This window comes from Vulpes lagopus, chromosome 12, assembly GCF_018345385.1.
Source record: "Vulpes lagopus strain Blue_001 chromosome 12, ASM1834538v1, whole genome shotgun sequence".
Taxonomy (NCBI): Eukaryota; Metazoa; Chordata; class Mammalia; order Carnivora; family Canidae; genus Vulpes; species Vulpes lagopus.
The window spans coordinates 49,139,959-49,164,312 of record NC_054835.1 but is presented as its reverse complement, the minus strand read 5'-3'; the positions used below and the strand labels follow the sequence as shown (position 1 = coordinate 49,164,312).

At 49.0% G+C, this 24,354-nt stretch overlaps 1 protein-coding gene across 3 annotated transcripts in view; it reads left to right on the top strand.

Annotated features, from left to right (window-relative positions):
- Positions 1-5,461: 5,461 nt before the first annotated feature.
- The window catches only part of RGS9 (regulator of G protein signaling 9), a 69,951-nt gene continuing 51,058 nt past the window's right edge, over positions 5,462-24,354 (top strand). For 2 of the 3 annotated variants that reach the window (XM_041723708.1, XM_041723707.1), the window contains exons 1-7: positions 5,462-5,707; positions 15,986-16,082; positions 20,169-20,219; positions 21,899-22,005; positions 22,209-22,260; positions 22,511-22,569; positions 23,826-23,902. In XM_041723708.1, the coding sequence (XP_041579642.1) occupies positions 5,651-5,707; positions 15,986-16,082; positions 20,169-20,219; positions 21,899-22,005; positions 22,209-22,260; positions 22,511-22,569; positions 23,826-23,902 (500 nt within the window). In that variant the 5' untranslated portion in view covers positions 5,462-5,650. Of the gene's footprint in view, positions 5,708-14,664; positions 14,766-15,985; positions 16,083-20,168; positions 20,220-21,898; positions 22,006-22,208; positions 22,261-22,510; positions 22,570-23,825; positions 23,903-24,354 lie in introns of those variants that run through there. The other variant, XM_041723709.1, reaches the window with a different exon arrangement.

The following is a 24,354-nucleotide window of genomic DNA, read 5'->3' as shown; positions in this document are numbered from 1 at the left end:
CCACTGAGCCAACCCGGCTGCCCTCCTTCTCTGTTTTCATCTTAATTTTTGTTTTTCCTTTCCTTCCCCTATGTTCATCTGTTTTGTTTCTTAAATTCCATATATGAGTGACATCCTATGGGCATTCTGCACTTTTGAATGTCTGTTACTTGGAATCCCATTGTTGGGGAGGCTGGTTTAGGTTCTGAGGGGTGTTGCTTTGCAGGGAGCACTAAATCTCACTCTGCCAGCCTTGGGGGCTGATGGAGCTTTTTATTCTACTTAGAATACTAAAGTCATAGGATTTTAAAATTAGGAGAGGACTTCTGAATTCATCAAATCTGATGCTTTCTTATTACTAATAAGAAACTAGTGAATCAGAGAGATTAGGTGACTTGATCAGAGATTAGGTGATTTGATCCAACTAATTGATAGTGACAGAAAGGGTGGTTGCCTAGGGACGGCAGGGAGGGGGGTCGCAAAGGAAACCTCTGGGGGTTTTGGATATGTCCCCTACTTGATCATAGGTGTGGTTTCACATATATGGTATATAACTTATAAAATTGTATATTTTAAATACGGTGCTTTTTGGTGTGTGTCAATTGCACCTCAATAAATCTGTCTAAAAAAAGTCACACATCCTATGAGAAATAGAGCAGGGCCCAGAACACACATCTTGTGCCTTGAGGCCTTCACACCTCCCCTTAGCCCCAACACTGTCTTAAAACCAAAGCCTACTTCGAGTTGTGAAAAGTGCCTTTTCTCTTAATGTCATTTTTAAAAACTCCACAGTTCCAAATTTACTGTAATGTAAAGTAATAGCACCCTTTACCAGAAAGTAGCAGATGTCATTCTTACATTCCAGCATGACCCAGTCCATAGATAGACAGCCGTGTGCCCCAAAGAGTTGGAAGGAAGGGGGGGGACCGAGCAAGATGTGGTTTTGTACTGTTTACCTGTTTATCTCTGGTGATCCATGTGAAAGGTATGATCTCTGGGTGTATTCAAACAATGTAATTTAGGATAAAAAAAGATAAAGAATAGGGTTTTCATAGGAATGTACTTCATGACACATTGTACTTTTGATGGCTTCTAATGGGCCAAGATAATTTCTGAGCAATCCCTGGATGTGGAAGAGACAGGGAACCTTCCACAAAGGTTCCAAGTCTTTTTCTTTCACTCTCCCCAATCAAACAGCCAGAGCCACCAGGTGTGGCCAGCTTGCTGAGGTCTAAAATAGTTTCTTTGTGTTGAAGGTGAAAGTACAGAGAGAAGGGGGTGTGTGTCTCACCCACACTTCGCTTTATTACTGAACCAGAGCTGACCAATGGGTGCACAGAAAGATTCTATCTGGCTGGTCTGGTAGGCTCACTGTGGGAAAAGAGGGGCCTCTGGTTTCCCTACAGAATATATTTTCATGAGCTATTGCCTCTCTAGCAGGTGCTAGGAAGAAACATTCATGCATGTAAGATGTTTTTTCTCTAAATGATTTGGTAGGATTGCAAATGCAATCCCCATAACAAATTCAAACAAGACAAAATAATATGAAATGCAAACAAGGGGTAGTTGGCCAGGAAGTCAGATGAGTTCAACATGATTTCTGTTTGAGTCAGGGAGACATCTGTGCAGGTAGGGGAGGGGCTGTTACTGGGGGACATAGGGTCAACTCTGGGGGTAGGGGGCACAGGATCAACTGGGGGACACAGGATCAACTAGCCTCCGGGCTTCTGTGTTATCAAAGACATTTAGCATGTCATGCTGCTCTTTCACAGTTTACCTACCGCATGTCCCTCCCACCTCTGAATCCTTTGCCTTCATCTGCATGGCTTTGTGCTCCTGGAGGCTGACCCCAGCAGGCTGACCCCAACAGGATGCATCATCCAGGCTCCGCTGCCCCCTGGCTTCTGGTCAGAACTGAGCAATGGGAGGCATCAGGAGGAGAGCAAGTCAGAGTATTCTTCTGGCATCCTATCTAGCAATGGCTGTGTCCCTCTAAGATGACAGCTCTGCAAGGCAGCCCTTCCAGTGGGGCTCTGGCCTCCCAGCCCTTTTTGTTCTTTGTGTGTGTTTTTAAAAAATATTTTATTTATTTGGCAGAGGACAAACAAGAGGAGCAGCAAAGGAAGAGGGAGAAGCAAGCTCCCTGCTGAGCGGGGAGCCCCATGGATGCCAGGCTAGATCCCAGGGTCCTGGGATTATGACCTGAGCTGAAGGCAGATGCTTAACTGACCAAGCCACCCAGGTGCTCCTGGATAATAGCAGTGGTTTCCATGTTTGTCATTCTCTGGGTGCCTTGACATCTTTTAGGGGTTACCTTAACCCTGCCCCACCTCTGAGAAGAACCTTCATGATGTCTTTACCTGGAAGTGATATGATATATCCACCATGTGGGAATAAACTATTTAACATTCTGACTCCTTTCCTGATCTGGGAGCTGGGAGCTGGGAGCATGGCTTTCTAAAGTCTTATCTCCTCAGCACTTAGAACAGTGAACTGAGTTAAACTGTTGAGCTGGCCTGGGACATTTTACTGGGAGGTGACCTTAGACCTGGCTTTTAAGGGACACTGCCATAGGGATGACCATTGTGCCTGGATAAGGTTTATCCTACGGGGGACAAGGTTCAGGTCCATGTAGATCATATTGAATGGTATCCAGGGCAACATGATCCCGATTTAGGCCCTGAACAACACCTCTTTGTTAATGAGGAGGAGGACTTTGATGACACTGGTGACAACGGTGACGATGATGATGATGGAATGTTTACTTACCTGACTGAGTCATGGGAGGAGCTGATTTTTGTACCATGTCCCTCTACCATTTTGCAAGATAATATTTGCTTTTGAGAGTCCATCCTTTTATTGAGGTATGGTTTATAGACCATATCATGACCCAATTTTAAGAGTACAGTTGGATGAGTTTTGACAATCTTATTTACCTGTGTTACCACTATTCCTGTTAAGATATAGAACATTTCTATCACTCCAGAAAGTTCCCTCATGCCCCTCTCTTCCGCTTTCTGTTTAATCCCTGACCCAAAGCCAACTATTGTCTGATTCATGCCCACTTCCCTTTTCCCAGTCTCCCATGACCTTGTGTCCAATGCATTCCTTGCCACCCTCCTCAAACTATGCTAATCCTTGCCTATGTGCCTATTCTTTGGCTGTACTCTGATGTACCGGCAGTGACCCTTTTTTTCTAGGACTCTTTTTCTAGGAAGTCTCTCTGATCTCTTCCACTCAGGCTGCATAAAGTGCCCTTCTACAAAATTCTGTGTTGCACTGACTGGACTGCCATTATGTATAGATTTGGTTTAGAACATATTTTTGTTCAAGTTCTCCCCCATTACCCACCCCATGAGCTCCTTGACGGGGACTGGATCATATTATGCTCTGGCACAAGGCCTGGCCTGCAATAGTTTGTTGTTTAAATGAATAGGTGAATTAAATATATTCTTTTCTTTCAAGACATTGTCTCTCAAGTTTTGACACCACATTACATATTTAAGCCTCTCCGGTTGCAAGAAGCAAAGACTCAAGATATGTAAGAGGATTTGTGGAGATTCATGTGCCCTTGGAAAGGCAGGGAGTCAGGTTAGCCCTAGAGACTTCTCTGTCAGCTTCATGGCCCCTTCTCTGCTCCTAAAGCCTGTTTAGTTTCTTTGCTTCTTTTTTCCAATGGGTCGGTCGTCCTCCACTCAACTTTCGTTTGTTTCCTTAAAACTTCACCTTGAACTTGGCCTCAGCTTCTTCTGGCCCTGACTTGCCTTCTCTCTGACTCAAGATGGCATTTGTGAAGGTAATAATCAAGCAATCTCATCTAAGCTTTTCAGATCCATATCATGGCCACAGCCTGAGCAGGGACCAGCTGCCAGGTCACATCCTCAGCATCCCTGGTCCAATGTGCTTAGGGTGGGTGGGTCCCACAAAGCAAGGTTGCTCAGTGTGCAGGGCCTAATAGAAGGGATGAAGAGATTGGCAGGCATTGTGTAGTCACTCCTAGCTTATTATTGAGCAAAATCTCAAGTATTTGTCCTGTTTTTGCTCCTAAATCATTTAAGTTTTCTCATCCTCGAACATAGGAAAGCCGTTTTCCTCCTTTCTGCTTAGGAACATCAAAGGTGGAAAGAAACTCATAGATCATCTGCTTCAGCATATTCCAGGGTGTGTTCTAAGTAAGTTCAGGTCCAATAGACACTCTATTAAAAAAAAAAAGTCATATTTAAATACAGATATTCTAGCACTTTTCTTGGGTTGTAGTTCACACCAGGAACATACTTCCCAGTGGCCTGGTTTGCTTTGTAGGATCTCTGGTCTTCTGCATGGATGGACACCTGTTGGGTCCTGGATTCTCGAAAGCAAAAGGGAGTTGTAGACCCCTCTCAGAGGGGACCAGCCATGGACCCCTTAAAATTGTTTGCAAACTTGAGTCAGCGTTGTGTAGATGTGTGTGTTTTGTATGTGCACCCATGTGCCCTTGAGCATGTTTCCTGAGACCGTGTCCATAGCTTTCATCTTACATGTGTGACCAAAAATATGGATAAGAACCACTGCTTTGAAGGGACACTAATTGGTGTGCTTTCCTGAGCCGAACTTCTTATTGTTCTCCTTCCAACTCGAACATTTTATCTGCCACAATCGATCGCCATCCAGCTAATATGAAAAAATAAGAAGCTTCACAGACGAAGAGTCTTGCTGATTACTTAGGAAGGTCATTTTTTCATTTTCTAGATATGAAAACTCTTACTAAGGACCAGAGAAGGAAAATATAAGTTTGCTTAGATCAGGCCACTGACCCAGAAGCAACCGTGTCTTTCCTGTCTTCCTCCCTCCCTCCTCCCTCCCTTCTTCTTCCTTCCTTCCTTCCTTCCTTCCTTCCTTCCTTCCTTCCTTCCTTCCTTCCTTCCTTCCTTCCTTCCTTCCTTCCTTCCTTCCTTCCTTCCTTCCTTCCTTCCTTCCTTCCTTCCCTCCTTCCTTCACATTAGTAGAGGACCAAGCATTGTGTTGTTACACATTTCCCCATTAAGTGATGCAGCAACCCGGGTGCTGGATATGACATTCCAATTTTTAAATTTTTTTACCTTCCAGGTAAGGAAATTAAGGCTTAGAATTTACGAAACTTGCCCAAGGTTGCCCAGCCGGCTGGTGGCAGAGCTGGGATGGTTAAGACCGCGTTTTCCACCGCGCTCATCAGTGAGGCTGCTTTGTCTCACCTCTGCCCCAGGTGACAAGCCCCCTGTCTGCGACCGAGCCTCCCCGGCGGCGCCCGGGACCGCGGGGCTCACCTGCGGCTCCGCGGCGGGGGAGGGGGGGTCCGGGGCGTCGGACCCCGCCCCCTGGAGGCAGGTGGGCGCGGCGCAGCGCAGCGCATGCTAATGAGCCCGCGGCGCGGCGCGCTGATTGGCTGGCGGGGCCCCGCGGCTTTCCCGGGGCGGGGCGGGGCGGGGGCCGAGGCCGGGTGGAGGGGCGCCCCCCGCCCCCCGCCTCCCGCCTCCCGCCTCCCGCCGCCGCCGCCGCCGCCGCCGCCCCCGCGCCCGCCCCCGCCCCGCGCTCGGGGCCGCCCTCCTCCCCCGGGGACGCCGCGGCGCGTGCGGGGCTGGCGGCCGCCTTCGCCGGGGGCTTCCCCTGCTGCCGGCCGCGGGCGTCCTGGCTCTGACTCGGCGCGGGGTCCGGGATGACGATCCGACACCAAGGCCAGCAGTACAGGCCGAGGATGGCATTTCTGCAGAAGGTGAGCGCGGTGGGGGGCCTGGGCCCGGGGCGCGGGGCGCGGGGCGCGGGGCGCGGGGTGCGCGGGGCCCCGACTCCGGGAAGTGTGCGCGGAGATGCTGGGGAGGCGCGGGGCGCGGGGCCGGGAGTGGAGGGCACCCCTGGGGGCCGGGAGTGCTGCTCGCTGACATTAAATGACTTATGTGCTCCGTGAGTGCGTGTGTGCACGCTCGCGTGCGTTGTAGAGGCTGATGGTTAGATGTCCACGGCACCTGTGTGTAGCGGAGACTGAAGCCAGGGGCGATGGTCCGCTGGCCGCTGCAAGACAACCTGTTACTCTGGAGAGGAGGGCGCCAGAAGGCGGCTCGGCGGGCCGAGGCTGTGTCAGGTGTGAGAGAGGATCCTGGCATTACCATAAGGCTCCCAGATGTCGAATTAACATTTTTGCCATTTTTCTAACCCCCAAGAGTGTGTGTGTGTGTGTGTGGTGTGTACCCAGAGACCGCACGAAGAAGGTGTGATTTGTAGGATAAAGGGACACCTTGCTCTCAGCGCCCCTAGATGCCTCGTTCAGGTGTGTGTATTGGTGGATCTCGGGTCTGTCTGTGCGGGCAGCAGAACTCAGAGCCTTTCCCTTCCATTGCAAAGGCTTTCTCAGAGCAAGTGGCCCCGCACAGGGTATCCACCGCGGGGGGTGCTTGGGATGTGGCATGTACCTCGTGGGGTGATGCTTTGGGTTCGAACTGGACTTTTGAGATGACTGGTGTCGGGGGGATGGACAAAGGTTAGGTCCCAGATCTCTTGCTCACTCTTCATTCCATCTACAGCCATATTTCACAGTGCAGCGGACGCCTTTTGAGGCTTATCTTGTTGAGTAGAATTAGCTGAATGCTTTGTGACAGTTAAGAGCCCTGCCTTGAGCCCTTGGAGCTTGGCAAACTGGTGTAGTTGGTGACTGTCCTGATTTGGCCAGGGCTTTCGATGCTAAAACCTGCACAGTCCCAGGCACCCCCCCGGATGGATACCCTGTGGACCCAGTGGGTCACACACGGTCTACCTGCTTCAAGAAGCTTGTGAAGTATTCCAGGTAGTAGAGGTGTGAGGATTGTCCATAAAGCAGAGAGGTGGAGTGTTGTCTCACTCAGAACCCTCTGAGCCTGTATTGCAGACCCCAGTTCCTAAAAGCAGGAGAAACCATCTGCGCCTGATATCTGAGAGCCATAAATCATCTTCCAGGATCTTTCCAGCACTGCCTTCTTCTCCCAGACAGCAGGGCAGCCCTGGCTTGTGGAGAGGCTCAGAGAGCAATTGTCTGGAGACATTCTGTGTTCTGAATCTCGACACTCTTTTCCATCGTGACTGTTATCTGGGAGATTTTCGTCTCTACCTGGCCTTCTGACTGGTGTCGTGGTTTCCAGCCTCCCTCCACTACCCACCCCACCCCCAGCCTGCCTACCTCTACAATATGCTTCATAAACACATTGATTTTCTTTCCTAAACGAATGCCGATCTCCTCAACCTAAACCCTTCCACTGGCTTCTCATGTTCGCAGGATAAAGTGTAACCTGCTCAGCTCAGCCACTCGGGATCCTGCTTCCACTCATCTGTCCATCTCTTTACCTTCCACGGGCCTTCTATGCCTGCTCTCCAGGAAAATAAAACAAAGCAGCCACAGTACGTGGAATCTGGCCTCGACAGCCTCCCTGCCTGTCTAGGAACCCTGTGCCCTTTCATACCCAGGCTCCTCTTCTGGAACACTCCTTTCCCCCTTCTCACCTGCCAACTTCCCACTCCTCCTCTGGGAAGGCTGGTTCTCCCCAGCCCCTGGAGCAGAGCCACGTCCTTCTCTGCCCCACAGACCCTGCCCACACATCCAGGATGGCTTTTTCCCTTTGCCTTGTAGGGAGGGACCTGCCTGTTGTGTATTCTGGGGCCCCCAGTCAGGTCACAGAGCTCCTTAGAGCTGTACTCAGGAGCCCTGCTCTGGGTGGGGGGGAGGTCCTTGACAATGAGCCAGCTGAACTAGATGTCCAACTTTCTGGAGAAGGACCCAGACCAAAGGAATGTGGACATGGGTGCCAGGTCATTCACCGCTCAAGGAATAGTCATTGAAATATTCAGCGAGTATTTATAAAGTGTGCTGTGTCCTCGTAGCGGGGACGTATGTGCATTATCCCATCTGGTCCACAAGACAAACATTGTCATCACCATTTACAGAAGAGGAAATTAAAGGTCAGAGAGGTGACTTGCCCCAGCCATATAGCCACTAAGTGATGGAACCAGGAAAAATACAGAACTGCTCGTCATCTGTTGCCAAATGTGATACTATGCTATGGGCTTGGGGTGGAGTGGAGGCTGTGGGAAAGCCTGATTTAAGTGCATAGGGGATGTGTTGCTGAGAACCCAAGGATAAATGGGGTTTCTAGGCAGAGAAAGAGAAGGATGTTCTAGGCAGAGGGAATGGCATGTACTGTGTGAGAGTGTGTGTGTGTGACACACGATGGGCCACTCCCTATGGCTGTAGCATGCGTGGGCTCCTGTCCTAGTGCTGGCCTGTCCCCTCTGTGATTTCCAGATCACCATCCCAGCCAGTGCCGGTTGCTGCTGCTCTTGGGACACACCATGGCATTGACTCTCTTGGTGCCATGTGGAGAAGAAGCCTTCGGTTAGATGCCATGCTTTCTGGTGTGGCGCCTTTGCTTGGGAAGGGAGTGCGGAAACAGAAATATTAGGAGGTGTGGGCAGAGTATGGTATCTTTTTGTTTGTGTCATTTCATTCAACATGCGTACATAATCGTGCACTGATGTGCTAGGTGCTGTGCCAGATGCCAGAGACACTGTAGGGATTAAGACACAGCCCCTTCCTCCCAGTAAGACAGATGCATAAATAAGGAGAGACGTGTCACCAAGGTCATGGTAGACCTTGTGAGAGGAGATATATATATATATACACACACACAAAGATATGCATATACGTATCGCACAAAGTGGGGGACGGTCAGTTCTGCCTGGCGTGGGGGGGATCAGGACAGGTGTCATGAGGGAGTTGTAACTGAGTTGAGGTATGAGAAAATGAGTTTTCTTTGCCAGGAGGACGGGAAGATGAGTGACTGTTCAGGGAGATACAAAATGCAGATGTGTGAAACAGCACTGTGGTGTGGGAGAGACGTCAGGGTCTGGGGTGGCAAGAGTTGATGGATGTTAGGAGCCCAGAGCTGGGGGCTTTGGACGTCATGCTGAGGAGTTGGATGCTTTCTGCATTCGGGGAGAAGCTGTTTGATGTTTTAAAATGAGTCAGTTTACGTGCTCGAAGGATGATTGTGATTCGAGGGTCCGGGTGCTCCTCTATGCTGGCTGCACCTAATGGTATGTTGATATCAAGTCCCCATCCTTAGGGTTTCTGATTTGCTTACCAGGTAATCGAATAATTAAGCGCAATGGAACCCAACCATTGGAGTTTTTTTTTAAAAAAGCTTCCAGGCGATTTGACTGTACAGCTGAAGTGAGAGGTCCTGGGACTGTTTGGCAACATTTGGAGACATTTGGGGTTGTCACATCTGGAGACGAGGGTGCTACTGGCATCCAGTGGGATGCTCACCATCCCTCAATGCCCGGGACAGCTGGCACTACAACGAAGAATGGCCTGGACCCCAAATGTCAGTAGTGCTGTGGTTGGGGACCCTGAGCTGGGGGTCACACAGGAGGCTGGAGATGTGCCTGTCGAAAGGCAGAAGCCAGACAGGCAGAGCCTGACGGTCCAGAAGGGAGCTTCGATGGTCCCATGAGGCAGGATTTAGTGGGCAGGTAAGACTCATCTCAGGAAAAAAGCAGAGTCCCTGGAAGTTGGCTGCTATTGTCTGGGGCTATCTAGAATGCTTCCCAGGCCTCGACCAAGATGGGAAGAGGAGGATTTGGGGGACGACCACTGAGTACTGATGAGGGTATGGGGCTCAGGAGGGTGCATGCAACGGCGGGGGGAGGTGGCAGGGGGGCAGCTGGCCTGTGTGTGGCCAGGCTTGTTAGCAGGAGCACCTTCTCTCTGTTAGCAAAACAACCCTGTGGTTCTGGGTCACTCCGCCTATCTTTGTGTAGAGAGAAGGACTGGTTATTATCATCCCCCTGGGAGCCTTCTCCAGCTGGAAGGAAAATTCTAGCCCAGAGATCTTGCACAGTGAGTGACAGCTCCTTAATGTGAGGAGCAGCGTGGGCGTGCAGGGTGGGCTGTCGGGGCCATCAGAGCCATCGTGTCTGCTCCTCTGTGATATTGGGGTTCCCTGGCACGCCTGCAGTCACGTCGCAGCACGTTGGCTTCTGAGAGAAGAGATGTGGGGCCGGCACCCTCCTCCTGCCACTGTCCCCCAACATGGGGTCATGGGTGGCCTGGTTGTGCGGCATTTATCCGTGCCGGGGAATGAGAGTTGGCTGAGTCTGGTTGGGAGTGGGCTTGACATTTGCGGGTGGGGAAGGCCGGCCTCTTCCTCATCTCCCGGGGACGCCCACAGGACACCAGGGGGAGGTGTGACAGTTGGCAGCTATTTGGAGTAGAAAGGCCAGGGCTTCTCGCCGGCTCTCTGGAGAACTTGGAAATGGTTGGGATTCTCTCCTCTCTGCGATGGGCAAAGGGGTTTTTCTCTTGGGCTGGATGAATAGAACACAGAGTCTACTCTTTTTTTTGGGCCACCATGACAAAGTATGGGGGGCCCTGTGGCTTAAACAACAGGAATTTCTTTCCTCACAGCTCTGGAGGCTGGAAACCCAACACCAGATGTGGGCAAGGTTGGTTTCCTCTGAGGCCTCTCTCCTTGGCTCGCAGGCAGCCGCCTTCTCCCCGTGTCCTCACCTGACCTTCCCTCCGTGTGCGTCTGCGTCCTAATCTCCTCTTCTCATAAGCACACAGCCCTATTGGATTAGGATCCACCTGATGACCTCATTTTACCTTAATTACCACTCACATTCTGAGGTACTGGGGATTATGGGCTCAACATGTAAGTTTTGAGGGACACAGTTCAGCCCATACCAGCGAGAGGCTCTCACTGTTTCCTTGGGTGACTGGGGAGACCCCTCAGAGGACTTTATGTGAGGAAAGTTCTAAGGAAACTTGAGTGGAATTGCACTGGGCTGAACGCCCTCAAAATGTCCTCAAGGTTCATGTAACGCTCCCTCCTCCCACTGGCCCTTTTTTTTCTCTGAAGGGTGACACACCTGCTGCAAAGAAATGTGACTCCCCTCATTGTGTTTTTAAAATAACTCTCATTATTCCTCCCCTGAAGATTATTTTCAAACTCTTTATAACTAGATTTTTTTTTTTTTAATGTGACAAGAAAGAATCCAATCCACTGACTTTCTATCCGAGGAACTCAGATTTCCAACTCATAAGGCAATTTCTATTTCTTCAATATCTGGGCCCCCTGTTTCTATGAAACATTGCTGTTTCATCCAAAAAGTTTTTGAATAAATATGGGATTTCATCTGGCAGCTAATGTGGGAATGGAGGAGGCCTGAGTTCTTGTGTCAGAAAATCGGGCACTTCCTGGAGTGGCCTATAAATCCGAGGCTCGTGGTTAGTTGAGAACTGCAGAAGGAGTGACCCCCATAAACTGTAGCTCCTCGGGGCCCCATGTCCAGGGAAGTGCTGGTCTTGCCCCTTTGTTCCCTCGCTGCGGCAGGCTCTCCGCTGACCCTGTGGCCAAGATTGTGTCAGGCCCTGGCACTGCAGAAGGCCGAGGATGGCAGCTCTGAATGGACCCGAAATGGATAGTTTCTGTTCCAGAACAATCTGTGAGCCGGGAAAGTGGGCAGATGCACAAGCACTCATTCTTGCTCCCCAGCATGACCGTTCCCCTCCACTGCAGCTGGGTCAGTCTCTCTATCATTCTTTTTAACATTGTGTTTTATTATGGTAAGAACACTTATTGTGCGAATCTACCCCCTAAATTCTGAAGTGTACAAACCATATTGCACAGCAGATCTCTAGAGCTTATTCACCTTGGTTAGCTGAAATGTGATGCTTGTTGGTTGGCAACTCCCCATTTCCCTTCCTGCAGCCCCTGGCACCACCATCCTACTCTTTGATTCTATGAATTTAGGTGCCTCACATAAGTGGGATCATGCAGTCCTTCTGTGACTGGCTTATGGCACTTGGCAAAATGTTCTCTGGGTTCATCCTTATTGTCACACACTTATTGTCACAGAGTTTCCTTCTTTTTATTTTATTTTTTATTTTATTTTTTTAGTTTCCTTCTTTTTAAAAGGCTGACTCGTGTTCCATTGTATGCCTGTGCCACATTTTCCTTATTCATTTGTTGACGGACATTTAGGCCGTTGGCATGCCTTGGCGTTCATGAGCCCTGCTGCCGTCAATACGGCAGTGCTCGTATCTCTCTGAGATCCTGATTTCAAGTCTTTGCCATATACACCCAGAAGTGGGATTGCTGGTAATCCTGTTTTTGATTTTTGGAGGAACCTTCATACTGTTTCCCAAGCAGCTGCACCATCTTGCGTTGCCACCGACAATGCCCGAGGGTGCCAAGATCAATCTCTTCACTTTTCTGCCTAGAGGACCCCGGGGCCTTCTCAGGCCATCCCTCCCTTGGATGGGAGCCCCTTCCTCACCCCCAAGGGAGATCCTGTTCACCCTCCATGCACATTTTTTGGAGATCTTCTCAGCCATCCTTCTCATCTCTTGGCTTCTATTCCAGTTGGCACCTTCCCGGTGATTTGGTGCCTAATTCAGCCTGCACTTGCTATCTGCTGAATAGTCTGTGCATAGCACCATACTAAGAGCTTTAAACGCTTCATGTTGGTTAATCTTTAAGACATCCCTCTGATGATAGAGGTACTATTGTCATCTCTCTTTACAGAGAAATGAGTCTTAGTGAAATTTCAGCGATTTACCTAGCTTATGCTTTGAGTAGGGATTTGAACTAGGCTTTTTCTGCACCCAGATCTCCAGCATTTATCTTAGTTAACTTTTTGTTTTCATATAAATGTCCTCCCAGCCCTCTATGGACCTCTTTTACCTTGTTGTATCACCCCCCATAGTGCTGCACACTTAATAAAGCTCAATAAATACCTGTATTTGAACGGCGAGGAGAATAGAGTTTTTGTTCCCAGGCATCTAAAGAGGGAGAAGTGCTTGCTCATGACCTGGTGGGGGGGTGTGTGAGGGGGAGGAGGAGAGGCAGAGGGTGAGGGAGAAGCAGACTCCTTGCTGAGGAGGGAGCCCAATGGGTGTGGGGCTCGATCCTAGGACCCCAGGATCATGACCCGAGCAGAAAGCAGAGTGGCAACCGACTGAGCCACCCGGGAGCCTTGATAAAGTATTCATCTTTATGCTCATGTATCTTTATGAGTATAAAACATATCTGTCCCTATAAGGTATTTTTCCACAATTAATGGGATTCTAAGAGATTACAAAAGTGTGTCAATTACTTGGGCACAGACTATTGGTGTCCCGTTTTATGGTAGAGAAAGGACATGTAGAGAGGTTAAGTGAAATCCCACAGTTAGTAGAAAAAGGAAACCCCACAGAGCTGTGAGAACCGTGGGTTTCTTTTCTTTGTACCACAGCCCCTGTGCAAAGTCTAAAAGGACTGGTAATTGTAAAGGGCTGTGGAGTGGGAGAGTCTTATTTCATTTAAAAGCAGGAGAATAATGATGATATAACTGAGTTAGTTACATTGAGGGGAAGCAGGTGAGTCAGTGACCTGTTTAGGTTTGGGTGTAGGCTAGACTGTGGACAGGTTGGGTTTGGGGTATGGCCCTCCGGGTGGATACATCTAGCTGTGTGCAGGAGAGGGTTTCTGGATAGAGAAGGACAGGGATCGTTCCTACTTGCCCATTGGCAATCTGTGCTTCTGCTCCTGCTGTCCCCGGAGCCTGGAATGCCCTGGTCCCCCCTCCCCCCCATTCTGGTGCCTGATTCCTATTCATCTTTTGAAGATTTGCTGCTGGAGTCCCCACTCCTGACCCCCTCCTGGCACTGTAGTGTTCTTCACGATACCATGATCTCACCTTTGTCATTGTACTTCCCATGTTGGTCCATCATCACATCCTCACACCAGACAGTGAGCTCCTTGGGCTTGGGGACCGCATTGCCTTATCTATGGTTTTCCAGAGTCAATTATGACTGGCTGGTTGTTGAATGACTGGCTGACCATCGCAAGCACCCAGCAGGCTGGGGGAATGTGTGGTTTCTTCATGGGTGAGGGGTTTCCTGGGGGAGTGTGAAGCTTGAAACCTCTGATACATGAGGTCCTATCGATGTCCATTGTAAACACTGACAGGAGATACATCTGGGTTTATCTTTTTTTTTTTTTTAACTGTGCCAACCCTTTCTTCCTTCCTTCCTTTCTTTCTTTCTTTCTTTCTTTCTTTCTTTCTTTCTTTCTTTCTTTCTTTCTTTCTTGATTTATTTATTCATGAGAGACATACAGAGAGAGGTAGAGACATAGGCAGAGAGAGAAACAGGCTCCTTGCAGGGAACCTGATGCAGGACTCAATCATGCCCTGACCTGAAGGCAGATGCTCAACCACTAAGCAGTTTGTTTTGGCATCCCCCCATCCGGTTTGTTTTAAAATATCCTTCCATTGATTTCACTTCCATTTAATTTTCTCAGGTGGAAAACAATTTTTTTTTCTTAATAAAATTTAAAAAAATACAGAGCATCAGGGCCATCCTCGTGGATGTCCTCCTGGAGTTCACTCTTCTTGGACAGGTCACCGATTCTCTTTGCTTCACCCCTCCCTCTGATATCATGACTAATCCATAGCTCTGACCCCTGTCTCTTTCCCTTGGGACATTCGGTTTCCTGTCACCTGCCTGACCCGGTGGTGGCTCTCTCAGTCGGCATTCCAAAAGCAGAAGCTTTTGCTTTCAGAAAGTGCTCCTTCCTTTGCACTTCCTACATTTTCTATTTTGGTGACTGGCGGCTCTGATCACAGGAGTGCCACCCTCACTGAACAAGTCAATCACTTGCAAGTACAGTTCACTCGAGTTAACTAGAGCTCCAAGAGCAGTGCCCTCCTATCTCTCCTGCCCTGGCCTTCGTGTATATATTAATTCATGCATCAGCTGCTTAGTGAGTACAACCTACGTGTCCAGCAGTGTGCCAGCATGCACAATAACAGCATCGGATAACAGCAGACAGGACACCTGCTCTTAAAGAGCTTACTTTCTAGGGACAAGGGAGACGCACAGTAAGCAAGGTAATCAGTAGGTAGAGAATTTCCTATGTTAGAAGGTGGGTGCTATGGAGAAAGCGAGTAGGGGAACAGGAATACCACGGGTGGAGTTCCAGGTTGTAGCGTTAAGTACGATGGTCAGGGTGTTAGCAGAAGAAGGTGGTGAGTGAGTTAGCTATGTAGGGAAGAATGGTCCAGGCATAGGGAATAGCCAGAGCAAAGGCCCTGGGGCAGGAGGCTGGGTATGTGCTTGGCATGGTCAGGGAACAGCAAGGTGGCCAGGGTGGCTTGGATCGGAGGGAGCCGGGGTGGGGGGCAGTGGTAGGAGAAGAGTCAGGGAGGAAGAAGTCCCAACCATGCAGACCAGTAGGGGAGCTTTCCCATTGCCTCTGAGTGGAAATGGCCATTGCAAGGTTCCGAACAGAGGAGTGACACGTTCTAAAATAATTGAAAGACTCTCTTTGGCTGCTCTCCTGAGAAGGGGAAGAGGTGGTGGGGGTGGTTGTGGGGCGGGCCACTATTTCTTGCTGGGACCATTGCAGTAGCTTCGCATGGATCTCCCCGCTTTTCTGCACCTTCTTCAAACATCAAACTTCTTCATACTTCAGCATTCTTCTCTCTGTCTTGGGCCACATTTCCTGAGCATGGGCTGAATTATGCTACTGCCCAGCAGTTGCCGCTGGAGCAAAATTCACGCTCTGGGAATGGCATTCAAGGCCCATGGTGATCTGGCCCCTACCTGTTGTTCCTGTTTCGTCTGCCCCTGGTGTCTGCGCCGCTCTCTCCCTGGACATTGGCTCCTGTGTCTTCTCACTTTCTGTCCAGCAAAATCCTCATTGGCTGAGTCTCACTTCCCCCTCTGGGCCTGTGAGTAGCTCTACATTGGAGCACACGTCTCTGAGCTCCCCATGACCAGTGAGGGTGTTTGTGTCTGGGAGGCACATGCTGAATCTGGTTGTGTTGTGCTTCCTCAGTGTCCATCTAGGTTGCAAGCTCCTGGTGGTAAGCTCCCTGTATTCATCTTTGCACCTTTTGCTCCCTCCATGCTGCAGAAAGGGGCCTTGCTTGGCTTTTGAAACAGTTCTGGTCAGCCAGTGGTTTTGGTTCTGTTTTGCAGATTGAAGCTTTAGTGAAGGATATGCAGAACCCAGAGACGGGGGTCAGAATGCAGAACCAGAAGGTTCTGGTCACCAGTGTCCCTCACGCCATGACAGGTAATGTATCTTGGGACATAGTCTTGGCCTGGAACCGTCCACATGCAGAGGTTGCCAGTCTGTAGCTGGAGGTCCAAGTTTAGCCTATGGCATGCATCTGTACAGCAAGTGTTATTGGAACACATCCACACCCTTATTTTTAAAAAGATTTTATTTATTTTGAGAGAGAGAGAGAGTGCACAAGTGTGCGTGCATGTGCAGAGGGGAGAGGCAGAGGGAGAAGGAAAAGCAGACTACCTGCTGAGCAGGGATCCCAATGGGGGTCTCCATCCCAGGACCCTGGGATCATGACCTGAGCTGAAGGCAGACGCTTTACCCACTGAGCCACCCAGGTGCCCCCCACATCCCTGTTTATGTATTATCTTTGGATGTTTTTGTACTACAATGACAGAGTCAGGTAGTTGTGCAGAGACTGAATTGTGGCCCACAGAACTGGAAAAATTTATAGCCTTTTATAGGGTAAGTTTGCTGATTTCTGGACCACAGCCTCCTTCTGGGGAAGTGGTCAAAAGGAAAAGGAGAAAAGGAATCAGGAGGTCACTTTGTGGAGCCATCCCTCCCAGGAGGTCATTTAAAAAGCTTTTACAGTCACTTTCTGTTTGCCCTGTTTTAATGAAATCAGGTGGCGTTAAAAAAAAAAAAAAAAGTACATCTGGCAGAAAAAAAATTGGTCTCTGCTCTACCCTTTTCTTATTCCTATTGACACCTTAAGCTACCCCATGTTGATGGCACCAGGGTCTCTTTTCTCTGGATGTGGGATAAAGGAACATCATTTGAGGATGTCTGCAGAAGGGATATGAATCACAGAATAAGAATGAATTTTGATTAATATGTTGTATGTGTTTTATGATTCTGGTTTTTCAGTGGAGAGTATGTTTCCTAATGAGACAGTTGTCCTCAGAAACAGATTTTCAAAGCACCAGCCTGGGACTCGCCACTCTGCACCACTCCTTGTGACCCTGCACTCTCTCCCCCACCATGACCTATTTTTCACTCAGGGTGCCCTGGTCTTGGCAGAGGCAAGCTGGCTAACAGTGTCCCATTTCCTTCTGTCTGCTTGGAAGGAGCGCCCATGCCAGCAAAGTGTTGCTCAGGGTTCCTGGAGTGCAAGCAACAGAAAATCAACCCAGCTGGTTGGAACAAAAGAGCCATTGATGGAATGGGACAGAGTAGCTCACAGAAGGAAAAGGAACTCTGATGAGCCACACTTGGGAAAGGCTAGGAACCAGAGTAGCACATGGCATCCAAAGAGCAGGGATTGATGGGCAGACTTCTCAAGGTTGCTCTGCTTTCCCCCAGCGTTTAAGATATCCCTGGGGCAGTTCTTCCTGAAGGCATCCCTGCCCCTGCCCCCACTCCGCTCCTGGTTGTCATTCATTCTGGCCTGAATTCTCTGCTGGATTGGGAAGCCCTTCAAGGGGAACTATCTCGTCTTGCTCATCTGGGTAACTCCAGGGCTTAGCATAGCTGTTGGTCAGGGTGGAGGTTTAACAGAAATTTATTTAATGCATGAGTCAGTGCTCCTCGAGCACTGTGCAATGAGTCCTGGACGTTGAGTCAGGTGCCCTGGGGTTGAATCCTACAGGTACTTTTTTAAAGCTGTGTAGCCCTTGTCTTAATCATCTCACTTTATTTATTATTTTTAAAATATTTTATTTATTTATTTGAGAGAAAGCGCACGCACACTCCCACACACACAAGCAGGGGAGCAGCAGAGTGAGAGGGAAAAGCAGACTCCTCACTGAGCAGGGAGCCCAATGTGGGGCTCACATGGTCCCAGGACCCTGGGATCATGACCTGAGTCGAAGGCAGATGCTTCACAGACTGAGCCACGCAGGCACCCCTTAATCTTCTCATTTTAAAAGCAGGAATAGCAATCCCTGTCTAAGAGAATGATTGCGGGAATTAAGTGAGGTAGTCCTGTGCACACGGTCGGCCAGCATGGATGCTTGATGTGTGGTGATAGCTAGCAGTTTCCCACACTGTGTCACTTAAGACCCACGATGAAGTTTGGGGTAGATGTGACCATCTGCATTTTGCAGCTGGGGCCATGGACGAGCAGAGGGGTTCAGCAACCTGTCCCTGTCACTAAACTTGCACATGGCTGAGCTTGGATCTGACCCCAGCAATGTGACTCAGGTGTCCATCCCCTTATCCATGGTCAGCGCACATAAGCTACTTTCTTTCCTTGCACACGGGGCACCCTTGGCTCCTGGGTCTGGGCGAGGTGGCCCACCCTGCTGTGTTTCGTGTGGCTGAATTTCGGCTGCCACTGGAACAGGACTCAGGGAGAAGCCTTGGGTCCTGCGTCAGCATTAATGCAAACAAATTGGGTAATCAGCATCTAACTCCTCGGATGGCAGGTGACCCAGACCTCTGGGGATGAAGGTGGCTGACGTGGGAGCCTGCTGCGCTCTTAGCATACACCATGTGGTGCAGATGCTGGTGGCCCTGTAATCTTATTTGGTCTATTTTAGGAAGCAGTCAAGTGGATGAGAAAACCCTTGGCTCCTTGGTGGAGAGCGCTAATCAGTCTGCTGTCTGCCTGAGTCTCTCTCTCTCTCAGTCTGCATACCTCTGAGTGGCATTCAAGGGGACCTGGGGTGGAAAGCCTAAAACATCCAGTCCTAGGAGTTTAAGGAGGATCTTAGATGGAGAATTTTGCTTTAGAAAAGCCAACCAGGGGTGAATAAAACAAAGAGCAGCAGAGGAGATCCCACTGAAAGGAATAATGGTGGGCATGTGGGCATAGACAGAGACAATTTGTGCCTCAGGGCACAGAGAGGAAAGTAAGAATCGCATGTTGTCCACCCTTAGCTGTGGGCAGGTAATTAAGCCTGGAGAGTGAGTGGGTCTTATAAGGGCCTTCTCTGGAGGGGCCCAGAAGACATGCCCCTTCACGACCACTGAGGAGAGAAGTATCATTTGGAATAGTCTAGCCACAAGGGCATTGGTAATGGTGTCTCAGACCCGGATCCTCCTTCTCAGTATGTTCTGTGGGTCAGTCTCCGTGCAGGCAGGGGCCCAATGTGACCTTTGTAAAGCAGGCTGAAGTTGCTGGAAAATATGGCCATTGGTATTTGCAAGATGGCATCTGAATTGGGGTGGTTGGTTCCAGGGCATCTTGTCCTTCTTTGGAAATGCTAGTGGGCTCCTCCTACAAGGAACCTGTTCTGCTTATGGGGCTGCAGGGCCCAGGGTGAGGAGGAAGCACACGGTTTCCTTGGGGTCCTATAACAGTTTTAGATTATTGGTGGAACTTGGCTTGCTTTGGCCCTTAGATAAAGCTGAATCCTTGGGGGGCAGGTGGGAGGGGTGCTTGTGTCCTGATTTCTCCTGATCTCATCCCTGTCTGCCTCTCCTGCTTCCCCCCTGCCCCCACCAGTCCTCACTCTGCATTGTTCCCAGGCCAGCCCCTAGACTTGCAGACTCCCAAGTGGAGTCCACATCCCATTGTCCAAAGTTATAAGCCAACCCATAGTGTTACCAAATATGTCCCATCCTCCTGCTTTGACCAAAATACCTTCACAGTGACCTGACAGGTCAGGTCTGAATTTAGAATGTTCTGACTCCTCAGATTTCTGCCTGGGAACTTGGGAGCGTAGGAGAACCATCCCCTCACTCTTAGCTCATTCCCACTTTTCCTCCCATCTCTTGCTCTGACTTACCCTTGTGTGACCAGACTCCATCTGGAGCCCCGCAGACAGCATGCCTTGGGTCTGTTTTTTTTCAGTGTTAAGACTTAGGCTATTTACTTTTTATCTGTTGAATGACAGTCAATGCACCAATTGTTGTAAGGTAAGAAAAGAAGTACTACAAGAGAGGTGAAGATTGAGGGTGTGTGTGGGAGGTTAAACTAGCAGTCTGGCTGAAGTCAGATCTTGGATGACCCTGAATCATGGCTGCAGGGTTTGGAGTGAACATAGTAGGGAGCAGTGGAGAGGAGTCCCTGAAAGTTGTAAGCAGAAGAGGGATGAGATCGCAGCTGAGCCCCGCAGAGACTCAGGCAACAGCGTGGAGGAGGGTGTAGAGGTCAGGGGATGTGCTCGAAAGCTCTGACGATGGCCAAATACTTCTGGTTTGCAGGAAGTGATGTTCTACAGTGGATCTCCCAGCGGCTTTGGATCTCCAATCTGGGTGAGAGCTCCTCAGGCACTCGGTCAACAAGGATGGCCATGGTGTGCAGCGCCGCCAATGAATCTTTGGAGGGTAGAGACGAAATGGAGGCTTAACCTTTGTCTCTGAGAAATGGACATTGGAGAGACAAGGCGTTCATGTGCAAAACAACCAGATCAAAAGTGAAGGCATGATAATGGGGGTGGAGGGATTGTTGTTTCATACAACAATATTGAGAGCACGTAAATAATGGATAATTGGGGAAGAATCAGCCAAGACAGAATTCTTGGAGGGGGTGATGCACACATATAGCTGATTTCAAAAGAAGGTATGCTTGGGAATTGTGGAGGGGAGCCCCGAGAGTCTGTCTTCCCAAAGGGGACACTAGCCAGAGCAGTGGTGTACAGATGGAATTAATGAAACAGGGAGTGGGAAGGAGGGGAAATTGGGAGACATGACTTCAGCTGGGTGTGCAGGGCAGGGGAGGAGTAGGACTATAGCTGGCATGTTTGCAAATTCCAAGTTGTTGTTTTTTTTTTTAAGATTTATTTATATATTTGAGAGAGAGAAAGAGCGTGCACTCACATGTGCATGGGTTGGGGAAGGGCAGACTGAGAGGGAGAGTCCTAAGCAGAGTCTGCACTGAGCCAGATGTGGGGCTCGATCCCAGGACCCCAAGATCCTGACCTGAGCCGAAGTTACAAGTCAGCTGCTTAATCAACTGGGGCCACCCAGGCGCCCCTGCAAATTCCAAGTTTTATCTGGGAGACAAGTCATAGGAAGCCATGGGGGATTTTTGAACATGGCAGTATGTATGATAATCATATGTAAGCGAGGATGTCTGCAGCAATTTGAGGGGTGGATTGGAACAGAGAGACTCTAAGGAACAGACTTCCCACTAGAAAAAAGACTTGGTACAACAAGGCATAAAAAAATGAGACTTGTCAATGACAGAGGGAGTGAGACATGATGTAAGAAGGAGGGTTGGGGAGAAAGTCTTCTCAGCTTTGAAGGCTGAGATATGGGATGGGATGTGGGTTGGGTCCTTGGGCCGGAGGACTGGAGGTGGAATTCTTTCTCAGTGATCTATGAAAAAGACACCTGCTTCATTGGGGCTTCTGAGAAAGAACCAGGAAGGTTTTCCTTTAACTGACACAAATCCAGAAATAAGACTGTGTTTTCAAGCACACTGGAGGTGGGTGGGAATTAAAGGGAGGTGTAGAGGAGTTGGGGGCAATAGAGGTGGGGTCTGGGCCTGGGATGCAAGGAGAATTGAGCTTGGGATAGAAGCTGGCAATAAACATGGCTTCCTCTTTCCTTTCTTCTTTGAGTGAGGAACTTTCTGTTGATCAGAGACATTCTTTCCCTGAGCCTGGGGACTTCTCTAGACCCAAAGGGCCCAAAGAAGCTTCTCCATATACCTACAGTGGACCACCTGTGACACTCATTAACATTTGGGTTCACTGGCTCCCCCTAGACTTATGAGTTGTCATTCTGGGGATTGGGCTGAGGAATCTTCTTACCATGCCTCCTCAGCTGATATTTGCCTATGGCCAAGTTCAGGAACCACTGTCCTTACTCCTTGGATGAAGTGCCATTAGGATGGAAGCACCTCTCCTGGAGTTTGGAGAACTGTGTGGGGGTTGGGCAGTGAGCTTCCGCCTTCTGTGTCTGCTCTTAACTTCCATGTGTCTTCTCAGAGGCACAGAACTTGGGGAACTTTATTGTCAAGTATGGCTACATTTATCCCCTGCAAGATCCCAGGAATCTCGTTCTCAAGCCTGACAACAGCCTCTACCGATTTCAGGTGGGTTTTGGTCTTGACCTTGGTGTTATATGGGATTAATCTTACCTGAGAAGGTAATTGTGTGGTTTCATATCATCACAGATCAGAAATTTAGAAAGAGTGGGAGGGGGCTAAGGTAGTTTCATCTCAAGCCACAGGACTGGGGGCTCAGGGCGACAGTCACAGCCTAGTGTTTAAGCATGGTTTCCTGGTTTCTTTTGTAGACACCATATTTCTGGCCCACCCAGCAGTGGCCTGCTGAAGATACAGACTATGGTAAAACTCTACCTCCCCATGCCTTTGGTAGTGCTTAATACGCTACTTATTTACTCACTGCATTTTGGTGACATTTGTCTTGCTGTCATCATGACCTTTATGTCAGTTCACATCTGTATTGGGAGTGTTCCCAGGGAAGGGAGCAGGGGTCTGCTGAGACTTCTCCCCACCAAGCCAACCACAGCAGCCTCATGCAGATGCAGTTTTAAAATATGATGATGATGGAAAATGTCATTGCTTTCTTTTTCAGCCATCTATCTGGCCAAGCGAAATATAAAAAAGAAAGGGATTTTAGAAGAATATGAAAAGGTACAGAGATGCTTTCAAGTATAAGCTATTATAGTTGGAATAAAGTCTTGAGTTGTTTTTTCCTCTTCCCCCTTTGTGATATCACATATACCCTCATTGTCCATCCATCCATCCATCCATCCACCCTTGATCCATCTGTCCACTCACTGTCTGTCCATCCATCATCCATCCATTATCTATCCATCCACCATCCACCCATCCACCATCCACTATCCATCTACTATCCATCCACCATCCATCCACCAACTCTCCATCTATCCACCATCCATCCACCATCAGTCCATCCATCTATCCTCCATTCATCCATCCAGTATCCATCAACCCACCATCCATCCATCTACCATCCATCCACCCACCATCCATCCATCCACCTACCATCCATCTAGCTACCATTCATCCACCATCTACCCATCCATTATCCATCCACTGTTCATCATCCATTCACTCACTATCCATCTATCCACCATCTATTCACCGTCAATCCATCCATCCATCCATCCATCCATCCATCCTCCATTCACCCATCCAGGATCCATCCACCCACCATCCATCCATCCATCTGTTTGGAAGCAGCTTGCTGAAGTAAATTCTTCCCCATGTCAAGCTTCAGTTTCTCCTGCTATAATAGAAACCCTTGCCTCAGTGTCTACTGGACACACAATAGCTACTACCTTCCTTTTGCTGTCCTAAAACAATGAGACAATTAATATGCATGATAATGGATAGTATGTGATGAACAGATTTGAACTTGAGTGTGTGATGAGAAAACAATAGTGTAGCTTTTGTTTTAGGCCAGACGAGTTAGATTTCTCAAAGAACATGCCCTCGCCCTCAAAAGGCTAGGTTTCTGGGCAGACAGCAACAATCTTGCTGTGTTTTTGTTCTTTACAAACATGTTTTTAGAAGTGCCAACATCATGCCAATCTTAGGACTTGTCTGTGCATTTGTGATGCTCTGTCATTGAATAGTGAGTTTCTGCTTTTTTCTCCCACTGTATTCTCCCTTTCCTAATAAGATTTGGGATATATTTATTTAAAAAAATTCAAGCCAGGGTCTGGCTTCTGTTGGCAAGGCTTTCTGAGAATTTGGTGCTACCCTTTGAATGAATGCCTTTGCAAAGCCAGGATGGGAGATCATTTGGCTTGGGTGAGGCTGTAGCAGGGCCAGGGGCATGCCATCATTGACTTAAAGCTTTCTGCCCTCTGCACACAGCATATGTCATGGGGCTCAGTGTTCTTTTTGTTTCCCATTTCTAGGAAAATTACAATTTCTTGAACAAAAAAATTAACTACAAATGGGATTTTGTCATTATGCAGGCCAAAGAGCAATACAGGTAAGTGAAAGGTCACGTTTGTCCACTAGTCATCCTTCCTTCCTACCTTCTTTCTTTGTTTCCTTTTGTTAAAATAAATCTTTACTGGGCACTTCTGTGTTAAACATTAGGCTAGGCATGGGGAACGTGGAGGCACAATCTGGGGTCAGGTGGATGAGCAAACAGGCTGCAATGCTACACTGAGATGGGGGCCTCACACTGGGGTTTCCAGAAGGAGCGGGGGAAACCACATCAAAGCAGATGGAAGTCTTCAGAATCTGGAGTCAGGGGAATGGCCACTTGAGGCAGCTCTAGCTGGAGCAGAGAGCCTAGAGCCTGGAACTGACAGATGTGAGACCTGAGATGTCAGCAGGAGCAGCTCGTGGGAGGGTTTTGTGCTAAGGGCCACGGGAAGCCATAAAGAGATTTTAAGTGGATTCGCACGGTAGAACCACCCACTGCTGCTCTCATTT